Source organism: Zerene cesonia, chromosome 26 (assembly GCF_012273895.1).
Source record: "Zerene cesonia ecotype Mississippi chromosome 26, Zerene_cesonia_1.1, whole genome shotgun sequence".
Classification (NCBI taxonomy): domain Eukaryota; kingdom Metazoa; phylum Arthropoda; class Insecta; order Lepidoptera; family Pieridae; genus Zerene; species Zerene cesonia.
In genome coordinates, this window is record NC_052127.1 from 2,309,944 (window position 1) to 2,326,938 (window position 16,995).

The window sequence follows — 16,995 nt, forward strand, 5'->3', positions numbered from 1 at the left end:
GAAAGCTTAAAAGACAATCGGACGATTGCTCAATATTGTTTGTAGATTAGTTCGATCTAGACTTCGCCCCCCCGTTGTGTCTTTTATTTGTGTCTATTTATCATAGATTATACATAACCGTGACGCGTGTACCCGACAGCCTTTATTTGCATTTATTTGTAGTCTGTGTAGATTGCTTTTTTTTCGGATTCAAACTCGCGTTCCATTTTGCCGCCATTTCGTGGGTGCACGCGACTATTTATAGAGATTTCTAGATACGTGTAACTGTAACATATCATCGGCATTGTTGCGCTTCAAATTCTATCATCGTGTTGCTTTTCGTGAAAATTATAACATATCTATTTATTCACACATTATTGTATGTTACAAATGTTTTGACTTCACCAGATTCGGATCGAAATTGAATCGTTTAATCGTTTTGTTAAGTAGAATTGCAAAACCAAAACACATTCCTTACCCGCACCTTAATTTATATAATTGAAAACCGATACCGATACCGAACAAAGTATACAAGTGAGCTCTTCCGTGGCAAACAATAATTTTATATGAATTGTTTAACGTTTATCGTAAAGTATTATTTGTAGTCGTGAATGTATTAACGCTAGTGAATGTGTATATTTTTTATTATAACTAAGGTCTATACAGTGTCACAATGTCGCATTTACATATGTAACTCAGTATTCGACTGGAGCTAACAATAATTTCTTTGTAAAAATGTACAAATCATAACAATTGTCCATAATTATTTTAATTCTTATCCAAAGTTTTATTATAAGCTAAGATCTCATGCGGAATTTGTAGCGATATAGTGCGTTTAAGTTGTGTAATTAGTGCAGATTTTTTTATTTATTGATAAATCTTTCGATTTTTATGTGGAGTTGTTTTTTTGACGCGTTTAGTTCTTAACAGGATGTCATTCCAAAGTACGATACTATAGACAATAAGATAGTCAAATGCAATAGGCGGTAGTGAGGCTGCCCGAGATTACTTCACAAATATATTCCTCGAACTGGGTTTTGTTTATGCATTAACTGAATAAAGGACAAACCGTATACTTCTGGGTTTTATTTATTCCACATTTTAAATTAAATCTATGAATAGAATAATTGGTTTTTTGAAGAGTAAAGAAAGCTAGCTGTTTAATTATGCGCCTAGCCTCGTTATTTAACACCGAAATTCAAGCAACGTCAGAGCTGTGCTAATTACAGATACAAATTTGTTTTACAGACAGGTAATGAGTTGACTTGTTTTTTTTTATGTCACAGTCGGCAATGGATTTTGTGGGATGCCTGATGGTAAGTGCTACCACCGCCCATGAACATTTGTAGAGGCATAAGGTCCTTTGCAGACCTTACGCCTCTACAAATGGATTGCCGACTTCTTGGGAAAAGATTAAGAAAGGATTGGTGATAGGAATAAAGGAAAGGACTAGGAAGGGTAACGAAAATGATATAGGCCTCCGGATAGACCTTTTATCCCGATTAAATATTCCCTTGATATAAAACAGGAATCTTGATATCCGGGCGGAGACGGGACGAGCATCTAGTGGGATATAAAAGTAAAATTTTTATAAGAAATTTATTAGCAAAACACAAAACATTAGAGAACAAGTATTCAGCTTCACAAAATACTTAATAAATTATGTTCGTACACTGCTTTATACAGTAGGTCTCATTTCTACCTTTACATTAAGTTCATATTTATATATGGTGTTTAAACACCAACCTCCTTTAACAAAAGAGGCGATTTCTTTTTGAAAAATATGTGAATTACATATGTACCCTCATATATTATTAATTTCGAATTCGATTTTGAAGCAACTGTAATTTTAGCAGGTCTATCATCTATTATCTAGGTGTCTGCGCACGCGCATAATTGGTGCTTTCTTATCTATCTATATTATATAAATTTGAAGCTAGAATAAGTGTCTAAAATTAGTAGAAACTACGTTATCTGTTAAATTCATTATCTTTGAAACAAATCATCCAAAGATCGTCTTGTATTTAAATAACAAACACGGTAATCTTAAAAAAAAATTTAGAAAATAATTAAGAGTTCGCAATATAAAAACTTAGCAGCTTATACACACTAAAAAACATTTAAGGCTAAAAGGGTGGCATTACTAGATCTGACAAGGACATACAGAAATGCAAACGTGAATGCACTAAAATGATTACATAAGTAGGTACCTCATTTGAAATCGAATAGTAATAAAGTATTAATACTTTTTGAACTTTTCATTTAAACTTTAATCTTCACACCATACTAAGTGACATAGCATATTATAAAGTAAAAAAAATGCTTACACATTAAGATGGTGCTTGATTTTTTTTAGTTACAGAGAAAAAGTACCAATTTATTGCTATTTAATTTAAATTTATTACGCCCTTCAAAATGCAAGTCAGATAAAAGCGACTATTGCACTTTTACGAATCAAACTGAACATTTATTAAAACAACATCTCTTAAGAGGATGTATAGACAAAAAAGATTCCATACAAAGTTATTTCCAGTACTTGCAGTCTATTTATCGATCACCAAGCCACTCAAACTATAAACTTTTTTGATACTTTAAAACTATAAAATCAAACAGTTGTTTGATCATCGAAAAATAGGCTGACACGACATTAAAATTCTCATAAACCATATTGCATTATAAAGAACACATTTCTCCGAGACGTTTCCAACATTAACAGTCCAAGAAGTTAGCAGCCATCAAGAGTTCCAAAGCAATTTCCGGTGCAATCGGAAACTCTGGGATTTCCGTAGACGAATTGGTGTAGCGGACCTTGTATGTGAAGTACATGCATACTTTTTGTAGCACGTGTGACCTGAAAAAGTTAACAACAATATTAGTTTTTATTTAATTTTTACAAGAATTTCATGAAAAACAAATCATTAAGTAAGTACTAAAGTATTGATGACAATGACATTACCTAAAACTAGTTACTTGTCACGGCTTTGTTAGGTTTGAGTTAAAAAAAAAGGGGGTAAATATCTGGTTTCTTTAAGTAAAGTATGTTTGAAATCGGACAAGTAGTTTTTGAGTTAAACCATGACAGAAAAAGACTAACTAATCCCCCATCTCAATATTAGTTTCGACTAGGTCGTTATTATAAAAGCGAAAGTGTGTCTGCGCGTCTTTCTTGAGGCTGAGGCTGAGCAAATTAGGAGAAGTATATTTTCATTCAGTGATGATATGAGTGCGAAGTGACTATTTCTATCATGGTGAAACATCTGACTAACACAGGAATTTTACCTCACGGTTGTTAGAACTTCGATCACTGTCGCCAGATGGCGCTGCTCTCTTCTATGCGAAGCTAGAGCACGCTAGTAAAGTTCTCAACAATATATGTATAAGCTATCTTGTACCAAGGGTTGGTATCCAGTAGCCAGTAGTCAGTACATCCAGTACATCCAGTAGTCAACAAAATACAGTGTTGTAAAAAAGCCTTCCTTCGAGGTAGGACTGGATGATGAGATAAAGTGAGTGTGGAGATGTTGTTACATGAATGTAATTATTACATGGTATACAGCCAGTAGTGTATCCATATAAATTAGCAGGGTTGACCAAGGTCTACTGTGAAAGGAGCTCCTGGGGAGTTCTCCTTTTGACGCGCTTAAACGTACGCGTGGGCTCAATAAGGTTCCAAATAAGTCCCTTGGACTGTTCTACAATAACAACGAAGAAATAGACTAACGGTATCTCCCTGAAGTTGACTTCGTTCGCTTCGTTCTCAGCGAACTGTCCGGGGCCGCTCAGCATCGCCTTTATGGTGCCCGACGTCAGCGCGTGCTCTCGCTTCACGATGAACTCGTGCCCGTCCGACGAGACCAGCTTCACGTACATCGCGTCTGGACCCTCGCACCCGCCGTACACTTTCTCCTCCGTTGCAACTGTTGATTGAATTACGATTATATAAGAATTTAATTAAAATAAAGAGCTGTAATTATTAAAAAAATAACTTGATTGCGTAAATATCTGCAATTGGTATCTACGATTGGATTTGATTAGATCTGATTGGATCGAATTGGAATGGGTTGGATAGATAAAAATGATATTTTAAGTTTGTGGGATCAGCTAAACATTAAAAAAAATATAAAATGTAAATAGGACAAAGCATCTATGGTCTATACTAATAATAAACTAAACAAACTCATGAAAGTATTGTATTGTCACCGACCCTTGATAAGTGTACAAAGTTTTTTTTAGGGCCATAGTGTCAACTGAGCAGAATTAAACAGTTACGTTAGTTTTTAGTTTGAATAAATACACAAACACACACCAGTAGTCTATAAAAGCGTAAGATGTGTGTATTTATTCTTTGTAATAAATCTTTTTTTGTATTCTGTTAAAAATACAGTTGACTAAGTACTTTTTTTATCTGGGCAAAGGCCAAGCATGAAGTAAAAAAACATAGTATATGTACACTCTCCCTTTGTCCTTAATTGTCAAATGCATAAACATAAAATGTAAAGGTATATAGGTAGCTGGGACCTGTGGCTTCATTTGCATATCAAAAGTACTATGTTTGTGCTAAGCTAGTTTAAGTTTCTGTTAAGTCCTTAAGATAGAACCATGTTAATTAAAACTAATGAGTAATATTAATACATGCAGTCTCAGCTCTGAAATATATTACACTCCACGCAGTCCACTCTGCACTTGACCATGGTACATATATAGACCACTCAAGAATGTATATATCTAATGATGAAGGATTTGTTTACTATTTAGAACATATACTGACAAGAAAATATGATACATAGTTATTGGATCGTAAACTACACTTTTGATATGTGTGGTTTTATGTACAACTTATAAATAATTAATTAATTCATTCATTTTAATTCATAATCAATTTAAAGCAGTACATTATAATATATTAAGTATTATGCATCACCTGATCCTGCAGCTGTGCTTCCTGATCGTTGTTCCTCTGCTACACTGGTAGCCGAGGGCACGGCAGACGCAGGGGCTGATCCAACATTTGCTTCCGACATTGTTAACCTGATTATAAATTATTTTATACGATTATAAGGTGAAATAAAAATAAAAAACAATTGTTATTTAAAAACAAATGTATTATAAAGGCAACCGTTTTAAGTGTTAGGTGTTTTTATGGGAAGGTATACGAATCGCGTCTCTATTTTTAGTCCAGAAATTTTTACTTACTATGGAGGAAATTATTGATATAATAATAATCAGTCGTTAGCCGGAAAGTGGCTATTATTATCCAGATTATAGATAAATATAAAATATTTAATGACTAAATAGGTTAAAATTAGTGATTTTCTGAAATCTGAAATTTGTTGACAATCGACAGACGACAAAAGTCAAATTGACATCGCCACTTTGACAGAAGAAACTTTCTTTTTTGAATAGGCACAGGGCTTTCAATTTGAAAAGGTTTAATGCTACGAGATATTTTAAGCTCTTGTCGTTTTATTTTCAATTAAAATTTGGCAAGTTTTATTTGGAGAATGGAATGATTGACAATGTTATTTGAATATACAGATATTATTAATATTTCAAGAATGATATCTATGTCTGTATTGTAGTCTATTTTGAAGTAGGCACCTTCCGCAATGTACAAATATTTAGTTCTGCGCTGCTAATGTTGTTTTACATTCAACAAGTAAAACTTCGTAAAATCCTAAGTGAAAAATTTGAATTTAATAGACTGCAAAATACATTATGAGATTTAGTTTAGCAACTCATCAAAAAAAAAATCTGACTCTGATCATGAGCTGACAAATAAAGTATAGGAACGTGTTTCAATGTATGCAAGATGAAAAGCACTTAAGCAGTACGCATGTAATTGACGCTCTAGTAGGTACTTAAATAGTGGTACATACTCACTTGATCACAGACAACTTATTTTTAATGATAAATGGCAACAATGAATCAGCCCGTCGACGAGGATTCGGCGGATTTTTTTTGACATGGCCTAAGATTTTTGGCTTCATTCTATTATTTTGACATTTCGATGTCAACCGCTACGTATTTCTTTGAAAAAAGTCGACTTCTCTTAATTTTTCATAACGTCTCTGCTTTTTCCACTCGATTAACAAAACAAAGAGTCGAGTGGAAGACAGTTTGCGATAAAATACGAGGATGTACCCCAGGAATTCCACGAGAACCATGTGACACGAATACGAAAAAGGGCTTCCAGACCGTCAATGTGACAGAAATGTTTTCTGCCATCTCGACGAGCCAGCGCCACTGCGGAGCCGATACGACATCGACGCGAGATAAACGAACAGCGATATAGTCAAGCGCGTCAAAAATGTGCGCGAGATGGCCAGTCCACCACCGAACCCAAGGGAAGGCAAGGGGGGCGGCTCCGAATTCGCGGAGGAGACGAGAAGCCAACGTGCGACCGCCCCGCAGAAGACGTTCATAGCGCCGCCTGCCTCCCAGCTGCCCACGAAGCTGGAGTTCGTCGCGCGCGGGGGCACCGGCCGCAGCGTGAAGCATACGTTCCGCACCGTAAAGGTAGCGCGGAGAGTGCCCACGCTGCCGCCCAAGAAGAGCGAGGGTGCGTCGGGCGCCAGCGGCTCGGGTGAGGCAGGCGCCGGCCAGGCCGCGCCGGAGCGCCGGCGCCGCGACCGTGGCAAGCGCCATGTCTGCAATACTTGCGACAAGCGCTTCTCCAGCCCCGGCAAGCTCAGCCAGCACATCCTGTCCCACACCGGTGAGCTCCCATTCTCTTGTGAATTTTGTGACAAGCGATTCAATTCTAAATTCAAACTAGTGCGCCACAGTCTCATTCACAGTGAGGCTAAAGCCTTTGCATGTACAGTCTGTGGCAAAACTTTTAATCGTAAAGACCATCTTACGAATCATGTTAGGGTTCACAACCCTGTCAAAAAACTGTATACTTGTGAAAGGCCTGATTGTAGAAAATCATATACATCTTTGCTAAGCTATCGTAAGCATGCTGCCCTTCATTCTGCTGAAGAGGGCAATTTACAATGTAAGATCTGTGATGAAGTGTTCAGTACAAAACAAGATATTATTTATCATCTCAAAATTCATACTGGGAGTCGAACAATTAAAAGTGAGACCGATAAAAAGTATACATGTGATCATTGTGATAGAAGGTTTTTCACCGCAAAAGATGTACGCCGGCACAATGTAGTACATACAGGCAGACGGGATTTTCTGTGTCCCTACTGTCCACAAAAATTCGGACGGAAGGATCATCTGGTTAGGCATGTAAAAAATGCTCATCCAGAAGAGTCATGGAAATCTGCAGCAGTGGGGACTTCCAGAGATCCACCTCCTGAAGTTTCTTTTGAGGAAAGTTTTACAGATTTTCCACTTACACCTGAATTTGGTATCTGGAAACCTCCATCGCCAAAACAGGAGGCTCCAGACGGAAGAACTAGTGTGCCTGCCTGTGACATAATTGTAGAAATACCTGAATTAGATATTAAAGTGGAACCACAATTAGATATTAAAATAGAAGACCCACCATCGCCAGGTGAAATACTAGAATATCCAGTGGTGTATGTTGTGCCACCTCCATACCCTCAAACGCCATCTGACTTGCCGTATATAACACAGCAATTAAGTGATACAATGGATGTGCATTTGCTTGGTACAGAAAACGTAGGGTCCTTGCTATTGGATCCTGGGGAGGGACCATCCGGCCTGTCAAGGGAGATGTTAGGTCTGTTAGAGGAGAATGAACCAACTTACTCGAGTGAAGAAAGCACCAGCCGTAGTCAGCAACGGTTGCCCGCTTTCACTCAAGCATTTCAAACAGCGCAAAGCCCCAAGCCTCCGCCTCCACCCCCGCCTCACTAGCGTCGTCGTCGCCGGCGCCGGCGCATATGCTGCATTTATAAACCAAACTACCTCATAGGTAACGTTGGTCTAAGTAATAGTCCACAAGAGATCGTGATTGCGATTTTTTTTTTAAACCACTGTTATCTAATGGCACTCGTTGCCCCATCTCAGGTATATTGTTTCCGAATTCTACATGAATATATTATCTAGTCGTGTATGTACTTTCGGAATTGTAAATTGTTATTTATAAGATACTTGTATGACGTTTATGGAGTATAAATGGGACCAACTCTGTGAACTTGGGAGAGTAGTTTATGAAAAGCTAACTATTCAATAGGGATATAATTTAAGTAAGGAGGATTTGTATGTGGGCATATGACTCTCGAAGGCAGTGAATTGTATAATATGTTTTAGAGAGGTTCACTGTTTTCTGCGCGATAATACAACAGAGAGTATATGTCTTATAGGAGAGTAATAGTTGGGTGACAACATCAGATCTGTTCATAGAATGCATTACGACCATCCATGTTGTGTCCGGAGTAATCACTTGTATACATTTGCTTCATTAGTTAGTATGGTTTCATTTAAATTCTGTTATTTGGAATTAATGAGACCATTATCAGATTGAAACTATATTCTTACCTCAGAAGCGTCCGCTTCCTTAGTTTTTAAGACAGATTCTTGGGTCTTCGAAAATACAATATGTAAAAATTGAATGTGCCAAAATTCATATTTGCTATTATTATTAATGACATAATGTTTCATAAGCGATATTATGGCTCTATATTTCTTATTGATTCTTATAGTGTTCATCTTTACGACAATCACAGTATATATTATATGAATTGTATATCTGTTATATATTATATACATCTTTATTACATATTTGTGTTATTAGGTGCCCTGCATTTATTGCAAAAGAGTTTTAATACAAAACAAACACATTCATTTAACTTGCTAAATCCTAATTATTTTTATTAACATTTAAATTTTTATGGTATATATTTCATAGAAAGTGTATTGTTTATTTACAATTATTGTTGTAATTCTGAATAATTTGTTGTAAAAACACATGTGTGGCGTCTAATAAAAACAAATGTGTGAAAGATCCAATGTTGTACACACTTTGTTATTGAATATGTAAATAATTCTAAACTTATAGGTTAATAGGACTGTAAAAAATTTAATCTACCTCAATTGCAACTTATTCTTACGTTTAGAAATTTAATGGTTAGGTTAGTAAGGAAAAAGTTTATTTTTTCTTTATGAGAAATACACGCAATATAGGGCTGGTTAGCATTCAACAGATTTTTGTGTTTATATTTAAATTTAGTGTGTGCTGATTCAAAAATTGTAATACAATAAGTATATATCGTTATCATTTCGCTTTGTTTATTTTAATTAAGAATAGCTGTCGTTTTATATTTGATAAAAAGTACAATAACAAATCTCATTCAGGAGAAATGTGGGATAAAAAAAATCATTAACAAATTCGAAATTAAAAAAAAAGAAAATGTTGCATTCTCATTACATATAAAAAAATCATCGCATTGTATAGAATATTATTATGTGTAGATAAAATATGGATAAAATGTTAGAAAAAAAAACTTATTGTTACATATCGGTTCTAAGCCTCCATATTTGAATAGCTATTTTTATCGATCTTACACTAACACCAGTCTTTAAGCCTTTCAGCTAGTCATACATACAAATACTACATTCTATAATAGTTAAAAGCAGGTATTATTCATGTAAATTTTTAAATATATTTAGAAACAGCAAAGAAGCAATCAACAAGTTGGTAACAGTATTTCTGGGTTTTTAAACATACTATGAAAATATATGATTTATGAACCTTATAAATAGATTAAATGTTATCTACTAATACATATCACTTATATTCATTTGCTTTCGTGTTTCAAATGGTTAGGTAGAAAGTGTCTGTTATTATTTATTTGATGACCTGAATTTAAATACGAATATACTTAGTATCCACTTTTTTGTTTTGTAGCACTGAAAGTGTTCAATATTCCCTAATTATCGGAGTTTTTATGCATAATTATTTGTAATTGTTAAATTTTTATTTCCCAGTTTTTATTTTTATTTTTTTTTTATATAACATCTAATGAGTGTGACTCGTATTTATATTTTTTATAATTGTGAACATTATGTGTAAAGCCAAATAATTACATAATTTTATTCGTGTTTACAACTAAGAGTTCGAATATTTTTTTTTTATTTATATGTAACTTTAAATACGTAAGTTTTGGTTAACAGCAACGAATATGCTACGAGTAAATATTAAAAAAGAATCCGTAACATGGATGAGAAAGTTTTTATGTTTAATAGGGTTTATACATATTTAATATGTGTTCGAATTGATATTCGCTTAAAATTGATTTGAATTTTTTTACTCGTAGTTGAAGGATATTGATCCATAGGTATATACGTAAAATGGTACATTAAATAGGGGCCTTAAAATGTTTTAAATAGATTGTTGAAATTAAAACAAAAAAAAAAATAAATATATTTTTGAAAATTCTACAATGTTTTAACCTAATAGAAGTGATCTATTTTTGTTACGCTTTTTTTTAAAGAAGTAAGGCATTTTATATTGGATGTTAGAATTTTACGTAATTCTAAATATTTTTAACGATCCTTTTAAAGAATGATATGAAACGATGGATTACCATTATTTCAATTTGAATATTGTAAACCTGTTTTTTGTTTAATTCGTGTAAAACAGTTGGTTACTTGATAATACTTACTGCTTGTCCACAAGAATTTAAACTCATTGATAACTTTAAAGTTTTAACTTTTAGGTTTTGTTCTAAGAACCGGGAACATGTTTTTTATTTACATGCCGTTTTTTATTAAGTTTAATTACTTTTAAAGTGCCAAAGATGAATGATTATTTTTTAATTCTTCTATTATTTTATAATAACCGTTGATTTTTTTGACAAACACTGCCACATTACATTTCTTGTGGACACGCAAATAATATTTTTTTTTACATAAGTATTTTATTCCCACAAAAATAGCTTATCAATGAATAAACATTGTACCTGGTTTATAATAAAAGTACTGTATCGTTTTCATTGTAATAAATATTTTGGACATCATATCAATTGTTTTGATTTTTCTAGTACCTACCACAAATATTACGGTTTCTAAATAAAAAGTGGTGTATGTTATTTTATTTAATACCAGCTGCGCCCCGCGGTCTCACCCGCGTAAGTCCGTATCCCGTACGAATATCAGATTAATCATATCTTGTGATAGATTAAACCGATTTCGATGAAATAAAAACTAAGTTATACCTCAAGTTACGTATAATTTTTGTATATAAACATTGTCTGAATTTAATTCGTAGATTTTACGTGATGTGCGCACAAACAAACAGACAAATATTTCAAAAATGATGGAAATGGGTACTGTTAGTTATCTTTTCACACACTGGATATATTTTTTTTTTCAATGTACAAAAATGACTTTTCTACAGATTTATTATATGTATAGATATGTCACCAACATGGCATATTTCATGTTACTACTATTTGCTGATCAATCAAATAAGAATCGGAATAACGCATTTTTATGTTTAGAGCTAAAGTAGAATTCAGACAGCCTTTTAATATAAGCATATAGAATACGAACGAGCCTATGCAATAAACTTATTATAGAGGAGACCCTATCAGGTCGAACTCACGCTAGAGCATAAGCATAAACAAGCTGTGCTTATGTTTAAATGTAAATGAGACCCGTTTCTTGAAATAATTTTGATTTATAAACACGCCTGTGAAAGCTTGATTATAGAAAATAATTGTTGTTAATGGCTATTTTTTTATATAAATTATTTTAATTATTTAGTAAAAAATTAAGTTTCATCTGGTTACAGGTTATCGAATGGTTGAAGGTCGATCTTATACGGACTCGTAGACTTAGACTTGATAATATTATACTAGCTACTTGCTTAAAAATCAACATATTATGTATAAGCTATGGAGTTTTATGTAAAAGGGCAATAAACATCTTGCAGGAAGGAGTCTTAGATGCCGGATTGTACTTGCGTTATCATATTATACTAGCTGTGACCCGCGGTTGAAACCGCGTAAGTCCGTATCCCGTAGGAATATCGGTATAAAAAGTGCCTGTGTTATTTCAGTTGTCCAGCTATCTACGAAGCAAATTTCATTGCAATCGGTTCAGTAGTTTTTGCGTGAAAGAGTAACAGACGCACACATATGCATCCATCCTCACAACTTTCGCATTTATAGTATTATTATTCACCAATAGATGTCAGAAAAAAAAACACGAATAAAACACGAATATGACATTTTCTAAAAAAGATTCCTAGCTAGATCGATTTATCGCCCCCGCAACCTCCTATATACTAAATTTCATGAAAATCGTTGGAGCCGATTCCGTGATTCCAATTATATATATATATATATATACAAGAATTGCTCGTTTAAAGATATAAGATATAGAGAGAGTGTATAGAGTATAGACGGCACTACTGTGCAAGCGAGAAAACATGATACGCATCGCTGTTCTAAATTACATTCTTTTAATGATTTGCCAATAATATGGAAATTAAAAATCAACTGTGGATCAAGTTTTTTTCATTTCACTGTCACCTGTTGTCAAGAATCAATTGTATTGAGGATAAGAACGCGATAGTTGCTGTTTGATATTGTATTTATACTTTCTATGTTGGAGCTGGAGGGCTACAGCCACCTATTTCTAACTTTCGGACTACGGTACGGTGATAAGGATTACCAACTACAAAAAATCCAGAATGAAGTTGTGTTAGGCTCTGGTTAGTGTTACCATACAATTCATATAAATTGACACCTTGAAAACTCGATAAATATATCTTATACCTATAAACGAGCAATTCTTTTATATATATATATATATATATATATATATATATATCTCTATATAGAATCTCGGAATCGGCTCCAATTTTTTCATGAAATTTAGTATATAGGGGTTTTCGGGGGCGATAAATCGATCTGGCTAGGAATCTTTTTTAGAAAATGTCATAAACGTGTTTTATTCGTGCTTTTTTTTCCTGACATCTATTGGTGAATAATAATACTATTTTGCTTCGTAGATAGCTGGACAACTGAAATAACACATAGGCACTTTTTATACCGATATTCCTACGGGATACGGACTTACGCGGTTTCAACCGCGGGTCACAGCTAGTGCTTATTGAATATGCCAAGGATAAAAACAATTTGAATTCTTAGTTAATACTTCTGACCCAAATCTTTACTGAATACTGACACATTCATTTTCATATGCATAGCTACGAAAAAGATGAATATGAAAAAAAAAGACTAAATTGGTACACCCAAAATTTGAAGAAAATAAAAAGACTTAAAAGGAATTTTGAAGACAGTAAAACAAAGCAATATATGATGAAATGAAACACTTTATTTGTATATTATAAGCGGCATAATAGTATAGAAACAAATAGATTGAATTTTAGATGTTAGACGGCCTTATGGAACGGCATTATCTTCCAAGTTTCAATGGGATAGGAAAAACAATATCGGTACATAAACAGGATAACCATATACTTAATGTTTTTGGTGATTTATTATACTTTACAGAGTTTCATGAGCCGTAGCATATTCCGAAGTGCGATTGTTGTCCTGGAGGGCATTGCTGCGGTACAAGAGCAGCTTTCGAATATTCAACTGCCACAATCACGAAAACAATAGCTGACAGTAACCACTTCATTGTGACTTGATTCTTGAATATGTTTGATACTATACCTTTACCAGCTATTATATAGTATTTACGTCGATTTAGTTATTTGCAAAATTAGATTACTTGCATGTTTCAATTTGTTATTATAATATATTAAATTGAACAATGAAATGCGATAGATGTAATGGTTTTTATGATGCAAAATTGTCACGATTTAGAACGGTTTCGAAATGACATATTTTATTTTATGAACATTACATTTTATTTATTATTACATATTTTAATTTAAATGCCGATTTCATGCATTCCACTCTGGTAAATAAATACAAAAATCTGACCCTTCATTTATTAAATTGTACGCTGTCGATAGTGATGGTACATATAAGCCTGTATAACACTCAGAGATAGGAAAACCATCGAGTAGTTCCTGAGATTAGCGCGACCAAACAAACAAAAAAATTCAAATTTATAATATTATCACGCTATATGCGTGGCATCCTGGTGTTCAAATCACGCGAGAAATTTTTGCTTCACTTAAATCGAATCGGTTTATTTTAATTAATTCATTTAACGCCATATTATGTGGTGTGGACTCCCTAGGACGACAATGGATACCAAAAATATTCTATTTACTTGCATATTCTTTCATATAAGAAAGAAAGAACTAGCTACTTTGAATACTGGTGAAAAAATGTCAGTGGACTTTTAGTTATTAGGGGCAGCTAACAAACAACTATTAAAGTTGACTTTTAAACTTGATTTTAAATTTTAGTAGGTATAGTAAGTAGTAGTTGTCACAAAATTAATTTAAAATAAGTGGAAGGTTTAAAAAAACTGGTCTTTGTAGAGACTCTAGTCTATGGTCAGAACTAGGATCGATACTTGAAAACTCTATTACAAATATTGCAACTAACAAAATAACCGATTTCAATTATATTTATAATATCCCGCTCACATACAAGTCGAATGCGATTGATTCAAATAAAAATAAAAAGAAATGTTTACCAAAGGCGTGCGATAGGATGTTAAAATGAAGTGATTAAAATGATTTTGTTGTTTTATATTTATTATTTATCATATCCTGATTGGTGTTTTGGATAATAATTGGAACTAGCTGTTCGCTTCGGCTTCGCCCGTTCCTATAGGCTATAATTATATGTACGAGTGATATATCATTCAGTGAAGTTGAAGCTTTCCAATGGTGAAAGAATTCAAAAAAATCGTTCGAGCAGTTTTTGCCTGAAAACGTTACAAACATACAAATTTACTAAGAGTTTCTCCTTTATAATATTAGTGTATATAGCTAAACCGATTTCAATAAGTCCAACCCAATATTACACAGCAGTTTGTAGAAGTCATCATCATCATCAGCCCATATATGTTCTCACTGCTGCACAGGCCTCCCTATGGGGGTTCAGGCCCATAATCCACCACGCTGGCCAAGTGCGGGTTGGTAGATGTCACGTGTCGTCGAACTTTTGCTTCTTGGACATGCCGGTTTCCTCACGATGTTTACCTTCACCGTTTTAATTAGAAGTGCTATATCACTAATATTTGTGACTTTCAGCCTAGCGGGTATTGGCTAATATTCAATAAAAGAGCATATAGTTGAAATATATTTTATTGCTGATCAATCCAATAACAAATAACACATAGAATTAAAACCAGGAATAACAAAATAAATACCTAACCCATGGTACATTGGTGATAAAGAAATGCAAGGAGTTTTTATATAAACACAAAATTTACATTTACGCGTAAATATAACATTATAAACTTTTATCCATTTACACATATCCGTAAAATATACACGTTCGATTATATGAACATTTTTAGGTATCTAATTTCATTTCTATTTCAATTTGAACTAAAATTGTACTAAAATACTAGAAACCTTCGAAAAACCGTAGAAGGCTTACAGATTTTGGAGCGCGACTGGTGGTTGCTTCATTAAATGTGTCTCAAGCCGCTCGAAAGAAGTGATAACTTAAACTAAATACGGGTAACGCTGTGTTAGAGTGAGAGAGCAGGAGCCCGCCTACCGTTGCTGTATGCGTGTCAGAAAGAAAACTCAGACAGACCGCCGTAACGCGTTACGTAACGAAGCAATTTACCGCCCCTGATATTAATTCAATATTTTTTATTTCAATATTATTTATGATCATTTCACATCATTCAAAAAGAGACTAATTATTTATCTTTGTATAATTTTATTTCACAAAACAAAAATATACTGGAAGTATTGCTATTATAATGTATTATTACATTGAAAACTATTGTCTATTATATTATAAAAATGTAGCAGTCTTCAAAACGGACATAGATTTATAAAATTTGTAAATTATTATACATAGTATAAATATGTTTAAATATTAACAAAATAAATGGAATTATAGAAAGTATATATTGGAATACATAATATAAATTTCTAGAAGGGGCACTTGGCAACAAGACCATAAAAACAAATGCAGAATCTAACAATAAGAAAATAGTGCACAGAACCTGTCATACATCTTACAGAATATGAAAAGTATACAATGAATTAAGAAATAAAAAGGACAGTTATAATACAGAAAGAACAGCTGCTACTCTTGGTTTACAGGACCAGTTGCTATGCAAGATAATTTGTTTTATTTTATCTCAAATAAGATATTTCAATGCCATTCTGTTAATAAATTGAGACCATTATTATATTATGTATATATATATGCTACAAAAAGTTGTTAGAATCACCTCCAAGCTACTTTCTGAAATCTTGATCGAAATAATGCGAGTAGAAAATTATATTTTGTGAACATATCTCTTCACAGCCCGCCCCACACAACCTACCTACATACAATAGATTTCCACTTTCGTCTTGAACACCACCAGAACAGTCCACACAAACACATCAGACACCAAAACAAGCATCCACCAGCCGCACTTAATTTTTAACACACGATAAATGCACCGTTAACCACTAGAAGGAATGTCCGCACTCTTCCTCAGTCTATGCACGAATTGCAGCGCAACAAGGAATCATTTAACAGTCCGCCGTTTGTTTTTCCTCACTTTGCCCGCTCTCTTCTTACTAGCCGGCAGCTCGGAGTCCGTTTTACACACGATATCGTGCGCGTCGTGGTCGGAGCTGTCCACGCCGTTCTGCAGTCGTATCGTGCGGAGCGCCATATCCTCGTCCGAGTCGTAGTTGCCGTTGGGCTCGTGGCGCTTGTACAGGAACGCGTGCCGGTAGCTCGCTTCGTCGTCCGAATCCGTGCGCACTCTGTACCGCCTGTTGATGTTCTGCAGCGATTGATTCTTTTGCAGTTCGCCGTGCAGCGTGTCGCGTATGTTCACTTCCGAATTTGATTTGGTGCAGTACTCCTCCCTGTCGGACTCTGAGTATTTCCTGGATAGTGTTCTAGCGCGTTCGTCGGCGGCGAGGGGTGGGGGGGGCTCGAGGGGCGACTTGAGCCGCACCTCCGGGCCGCCGCC

At 34.3% G+C, this 16,995-nt stretch overlaps 3 protein-coding genes across 3 annotated transcripts in view; 1 reads left to right on the forward strand and 2 right to left on the reverse strand.

Annotated features, from left to right (window-relative positions):
- Positions 1–1,564: 1,564 nt before the first annotated feature.
- On the reverse strand, positions 1,565–5,333 carry LOC119837129 (elongin-C). Its single transcript, XM_038362640.1, has 4 exons — positions 5,173–5,333; positions 4,901–5,007; positions 3,701–3,896; positions 1,565–2,830 (listed from the first exon to the last, which is right to left on the reverse strand). Exons 2-4 carry the CDS (start codon positions 4,998–5,000, stop codon positions 2,689–2,691), a joined length of 438 nt encoding a protein of 145 aa, XP_038218568.1. The 5' UTR covers positions 5,001–5,007; positions 5,173–5,333; the 3' UTR covers positions 1,565–2,688.
- A 614-nt stretch (positions 5,334–5,947) lies between these two features.
- On the forward strand, positions 5,948–10,901 carry LOC119837048 (zinc finger protein 467-like). The gene has a single exon (XM_038362538.1). The coding sequence runs from the start codon at positions 6,298–6,300 to the stop codon at positions 7,810–7,812; it is 1,515 nt and encodes a 504-aa protein (XP_038218466.1). The 5' UTR covers positions 5,948–6,297; the 3' UTR covers positions 7,813–10,901.
- A 4,947-nt stretch (positions 10,902–15,848) lies between these two features.
- LOC119837039 (ubiquitin carboxyl-terminal hydrolase 20) overlaps positions 15,849–16,995 on the reverse strand; it is a 26,422-nt gene continuing 25,275 nt past the window's right edge. The window contains exon 22 of the mRNA XM_038362524.1: positions 15,849–16,995. Within this exon, the coding sequence (XP_038218452.1) occupies positions 16,540–16,995 (456 nt within the window). The 3' untranslated portion in view covers positions 15,849–16,539.

Coding starts and splice junctions, on each gene's coding strand:
- LOC119837048 (XM_038362538.1), top strand. CDS start 6,298: ATGGCCAGTCCACCACCGAACCCAAGGGAAGGCAAGGGGGGCGGCTCC.
- LOC119837129 (XM_038362640.1), bottom strand. CDS start 5,000: ATGTCGGAAGCAAATGTTGGATCAGCCCCTGCGTCTGCCGTGCCCTCG. Junction 3,897..4,900: donor AAGCACAGCTGCAGGATCAG/GTGATGCATAAT, acceptor TTCAATCAACAG/TTGCAACGGAGGAGAAAGTG. Junction 2,831..3,700: donor GTCAACTTCAGGGAGATACC/GTTAGTCTATTT, acceptor TAACTTTTTCAG/GTCACACGTGCTACAAAAAG.